The 6,000-nt window shown below is 34.1% G+C and overlaps 1 protein-coding gene across 2 annotated transcripts in view; it reads left to right on the top strand.

Moving 5' to 3' along the window:
- LOC138042987 (AT-rich interactive domain-containing protein 5B-like) overlaps positions 1-6,000 on the top strand; it is a 37,093-nt gene that overhangs the window by 12,310 nt on the left and 18,783 nt on the right. The window contains exons 1-2 of one of the 2 annotated variants that reach the window (XM_068889084.1): positions 3,648-4,150; positions 4,354-4,608. In XM_068889084.1, coding sequence (XP_068745185.1) covers positions 4,130-4,150; positions 4,354-4,608 — 276 coding nt within the window. In that variant the 5' untranslated portion in view covers positions 3,648-4,129. Of the gene's footprint in view, positions 1-3,647; positions 4,151-4,353; positions 4,609-6,000 lie in introns of those variants that run through there. The other variant, XM_068889085.1, reaches the window with a different exon arrangement.

Here is a 6,000-nt window from a genome sequence, read left to right as displayed (position 1 = left end):
AGACTTACTAGTTAGATTGCAGCTGAGTGACAATATTTTCAGGATTTTCAGTATTGTGAGAACAATTTACAGTAGACTGAGTTGAAAGAATAAGTAAATTGGTTTTGATATTTTATTATAGAAAGAGTAATTCTATATCTAGAGGTGATCATTGGTCTTTAGACTCAGATTCATTCTGTACAAGATGCACTTTGCGTTTGATTAATAACAGTGATTGCCTCTGCATCTATTTGACATTTATGCTAAAATTATTTAAGTCTGATCAAAGTAATATTTTATTGTTAAATTAGTGTGAACTTCGTCATCTTGTATTGGCTTGCATTGATATTTGCAGGCACAAATTTCTTGGGTGTTGTGCTGTGGTTAGCACATACATGTAACTGTGAGTTCTTATCCCCGCAACCAATAATAATATAATAAGTTATTATTAGACTCTGATCATTTCATGTTACAAAATACTGTCTACAAAGCGAGATTGTGTAAAATTTAATGATTCCAGTCATGGTAACAACTAAATGCAATATTAGTCTGGTTGCTGTATTGTAATGTTAGCCTTGTGGTTTTCATTTGGGTTGTTATTTACATTCTGCCAATTTTCAACTGAAACAAAAATTAATAACAATTGCTCCTTACCCAATGGGACCCAACTGTTTACAGTCAAGGTTGCAAATAATTAAAGAATCTAGAACTTATTTCATGGAAATAAGCACTTATAATAAGTAAATAATTATGAATACATTCTGTCATAAGTTACTGTAAGTGAAGAATGGATAATAAATTGAATGTTGATTGCAGTTTTAACAAAGTTAATCAATGTCAAATTATTTAATAAAAAAATTTTTTTTCTGTATTTTTAATTGTACTTTTCTTCATTATTACTTTTAATTTCATCTACAAATGAATAAAAGCAACTGCTTTTATGATGTGATAGCAGATATTTTTGCCGATCAGTTGTCATACAACGCAATCTCTTCCGACAGATCTGAAGATGATGTAGATGTACTAGTGTTTTGGGGAAAGAAAATGGCTTCTTTCACTAAACTAAAAAATAATTTCAAACATGATTAACTGATCACTTTGACTGGTCTTGTGAATTGTAATTGTTATTACTGTAATGATATTGTTAAGCAGTTCATTTCATTGTTCCCAGCAAGATGCTGATGTTTGCAGAAGTGGCAAATTTCTTGGTGATTCTTGTAATAATTATTATTATTATGTACAGCTGTAGTTTGAACAGATCAAAATGGCTTCGTAAAGAGTTTCAATGATTTCAGAATTTTGCAAGATAACCCACTTGGCTCAAGACTTTCTTAAGTTCTTGAATAATGAAATCCTGCCAAGGAAAAAATTAAGACTTGCTATCCAGTTTTTTGACCATTCTGTTTTTATTGTTTCTCTGTAATTCGTCCAATGTTGCATAATAAAACAGTCCCTATTATTATCTTTACAATGCACTTTATTCCAAAATGGCCACCATTTTAGTATTCTTTTGTTTCCCTGCAAATTGGTCTTATGGTCCTGTTTAAGGTTAAATATTCTTTTGAATTTTATGTTTGAAAGCAAGGCCGTAGGGGCCAATTTGCATGGAAACAAAAGAATACTAAAATGGTGGCCATTTTGGAATAGGGTGTGTAGTGATTGTTATCATGATCATCATCCTCTTTGTCAATTTTACTATTATTATATGATAGCGATATTCTTGTGTAAATGAGGTTAAAATATAATAATATTATTTTATGAAATGTAAAGCTACACATTTATGTGATATTTAAGCAATAAAGGACGTTTTCCGTGTTTCCATAGGCAGTGATGCAAACCCAAGACGGTTTGCATAACTGTCTCCAATTCTCCCAACCCCTCCCCCTCCCCCCTTGTGTTTAGATGAGGCTATGAAAACACGGAAAAAAGTCCTCTATTGCTTTTATAAAATATTTCCCAAAGAAAATTTTACAAAAGAAGGGAAATGCTGGTTTTTTTTACTCCTAGATTGAAACAGATTTTCTTGGTGCACGCTCATAATTCCTACCAGCCAATCAAAATGTGCGTCTGACTACGTCACCAATCAAAATTTGTGATGTCGCAGCCGTGTTTCCATAGTCTTATCTAAACACAGCTATTGACCAATGAGAGTGTACGTACTAATTACTTTATAATTATTTTACAAAAAGCCATGTTGCACTATTGCAACAACAGTTCTGAGAGATGTTCCAGGTTGTTTCTGCTCTGGAGAGAAGATCCATTAGGCAGAGTGGAACCATGGCCACTACTCTAAGCCTAGCAGATTAGTAGTTTTTTGCAAGATGTACAGTATGTGGAGACAAACATCACACACATTAACCACCTCTTTTACAAGTGACTTTGTGGGTTGTGCAATCCAAAGTTTAAAAATTGAACTGTCTAGTTCACAATACTTGCTGAGCAAGTGACCACTGTGCTTGCATGCATATTGATGGTATCAGTTTTATTCCAGGCATACACATGGTTCTTGAGCAACATGCTAGGTATTCCTTCCTGATCTCCGCTTTCATCTTGTTATGCTTTAGGTCATCTGCTTCTGAAACTTCAAGGTATTTGTATGCACTGACTTCCTCTAGTGATTTGATGGCTTCAAATGATAGCATACATGTATCATTGTCTGAGATTTGACTACCAACATCACTTGATTGATCGGGTGACACACTTCCATCCTGATGTCTTCACCGAGAAAACGCTGTGGATGAGGCTTTTAATTTCTGATTATATTGTTTTGCGCAGAGGCTTGAGTTCATCGTTATACAACGGAAGGGTGCTCTTTTTGTCCCCATCTTGCTGTGGATTATCTTATTATAAGTGGATTTAACTGACAGATATTAACAGGAAAGATCTATGAAAACGTTTTTTGGTGTACCATGAGTTATCATACTGTACTGTAATTAGTGTAAGCTTTTGTATTGTTAGTAGTGTGAGTGATCGTATTGTATTGTAAGTAGTGTATGTACTGCATTGTACGTAATATAAGTGGTGTAAGCCTTTGTATTGTAAGTGATGGAATTTTTAAAACAATTTTATAAAAAAGAGAAGAGATGAAAACAAGTGTACTCACTAGAATGTGCATTGCTCCCCCTATATCATTATTTTTGTGATCATCATCATTAATATTATTCTTGTTAATATTATGATTATTCACCATATCAGATACATATCTCTTAGCTATCATCACAAAGTATGGCAGTAAATATTGGTCTGCAGGGTCTTTCGCACTTTTGAGAAAATCTTCTCATTACAATAATTTTACTTAGCAAACCAATTTAAATAAAAGTAGATTGATTAATCCACAGTGGGAAACCAGAAACTGAAATAGTGTGACAGATATTTTTACAAAGCGCTATTGAGCTTAAAAGCGACATTTTCTAAATTTAGCTCAACCAGACACAACACTTAAATTTATCAGTCCACAATCATGTGTTTTCATCTTTTACAATCAAATTAATATAGTTGTTATCACACAAAAAGTGCAAATCTGTCACAGTTATTTTTTTAAAGACGAAGCCATTTTGAAAGTGTGTTAATTGAAGTGGTGACTAGGCAAAAAATCACTTGTATTGCAATTTTTATTTGTGAACAATTACATACTTTGTTCCTATAATGGTACGATTTGTACAGAAATAATATCTCCGATTGGAATATACACGTTCCAATTTTTCACATTGAGCGCGTTAAAACGACAAGTTCACTTTTGAGATTTGTGGCGATCTTCTTGACTTGGGAGTGGAGGAAGTTGTTTAAAATATACGTTGTGGAAAAACGATTTCCGGCAAAGTCTACATTGAGGGGGAATTTGTGAATATGAAGGAAATGAACAACAATGTCGAGAACCAGGAAATGCTTTTAACAGCACCGCTATTTAATCAAGTTTTCGTTATTATTTATTACAGTCACGTTTTCCGATTGCTGGACGTTTCAAATTTGTGAATTATTGTCAAAAAGAGGGTCATTTTATTTTCAACCCGAACACATGTGACAAGCGTGTAGATTTGAACTGTCAAAATTTGTAAGTGATAGATCGGTGACGTTTTTTAAGTCACGTGGCCTTCCAAACTTTAAATCTCATTTGTTATGTGTAGCGATCTCAGTGTAAACTTCATCTACGATGCCCGTAACTGAAGTACAGGTATTTTTGATTTGTTTTCGTTTTTAGTGGCCCAAATTTTCGTGCGATGTGGCCATTTATTTTTTAGATCCTTGAGGAATATTTTGAGTTTAAACAAACGCGTCAATCGACTATTTAGACGTGTTCAATTGATTTCAATTTTGTAGCATACCATGACAGAATTACTGCCTAACTGACTTTAAATTATTGATTTTTATTTCCAGTGGATCGGAGCCAGTTGTGGACGGCACAGTTCGTATACCTTCTACAAAGGCTTTAGATTAATTGTCGATGGAGTTGTTAAAAATTTTTGTCTTGGAGAGTTTTATTTTGTGAAGAATTCCATAAGCGAGCCGATATGCATAGCTGAGCTACAATTAGTTTGGCACGATGCAAGCACTGACAGCAAGCTCGCTTCCGCGAGGCTATACTTCAGACCAGAAGATACCCCGACAGGACGCCTTCCAAGCCATGGACAGGTTAGAAATTTATGGATTTATTTTTCAGGGATTTCCTTTAATTTTTTGGCGCTATAGTTTGCCGTTTTGGTGTCCGAAATATGGCCATGGCTAACAAATGTTAAAACAGTAAAACTTTGTTTGTTGAAGTTATAATGCTTCATTGATTTTGTGAAGACGTTATTGAAAAAGTTGCTTCGTTACTGCTTAATATTTTCAGTTTTAAAGGGCGAGTGTTCAGGGAAAAAATGAAAAATTATAATTCTACTTAATTCGAATTAGATGTTCAAAATCTCGAACGACTGGGAAAATAAATCACAGATTTTTAACGGAATATTTAGGACGGTGTAACACGCTTTGTAGTCACCCACTTGTGTCCTATATTTAGATGAATATTTATTAGAGCTGGAAAAAATAATATGCCTAAAATATTTTAGTTTTTAGCAAAGATCGTTTAGTTAAACAACGCCAAAGAGTTTCATTTGGACGAAAAGGAATCGGAGTGGTGAGATTTGGTATTTTGTTTCTATAGCGCGCCGCGATGAAGTAAAAGAATTCCCATGTGCTGCTGTACTTCATTAAATTTTGTTTCACAATTCTAATAATGCCCGAGTTGATTTTATGGTCTGTTAATTGACCTGACAGACTACTTAAAAATTCTTAAGGCGAAGAAATCACATTGACTCTTTTTCTCCGAAATTACGATACACTGTAGCGTTTATTAGAAACAGCATGGCGGTTTCATGCAAGAAGGTTTTTACTGCACTACGCAATTTATATTCATGAGGTCATTCCTGTAAACAAAGTTTTATTCATCGCGCGTTGCGAACCGTGTTTACAATAATTTATAATTTTTTGCTCGTTTGGAGTGCTCATTTTATTTAATTTTCACGTTAAGTTAGACTATTAACGAAGGGCTTTATTTGCGATCGAGAAATTGAAGCCGCGAGCGGTATCTGACACGAACAATTGAAGTTGATTAACATTTTGAGCAATGTGAAGTCAAATTCTCTCTCAATGTTTCCGGTCAACAGATTGTGTTTCAGCTTACCCGAAATGTTTTTAGTTTTGACTTTAATTTTGTGTTTGCATTTACAAATTTAAAATATAAAAATATGAGCCGTTTTGGCTGCGCGATATGAGCAGAGTTTGCCATGAAATTTAATAAAAGATAACCCAGCGACACTCTCGACAGATGCGAATTAGGAAAACACAATGGAAAATATTTCAGTGAAAATAATAACCTGCCTTTTAGCGTATTAGATATTATGATAATCGGCCTTTCTTTTTTTGTCTACTCAGTTTACGTTTAAGGGTTAAAAAATACTACATATATTTTATTTCTATTTTGTCGTGATTTCAGTCATCTGGACGCATTTCAACTCTGCGGGCATTTGCGGCGAGATCGATCTG

Source organism: Montipora capricornis, chromosome 3 (assembly GCF_036669925.1).
Source record: "Montipora capricornis isolate CH-2021 chromosome 3, ASM3666992v2, whole genome shotgun sequence".
Lineage (NCBI taxonomy): Eukaryota > Metazoa > Cnidaria > Anthozoa > Scleractinia > Acroporidae > Montipora > Montipora capricornis.
This window is presented reverse-complemented; position numbering and strand designations above follow the sequence as displayed.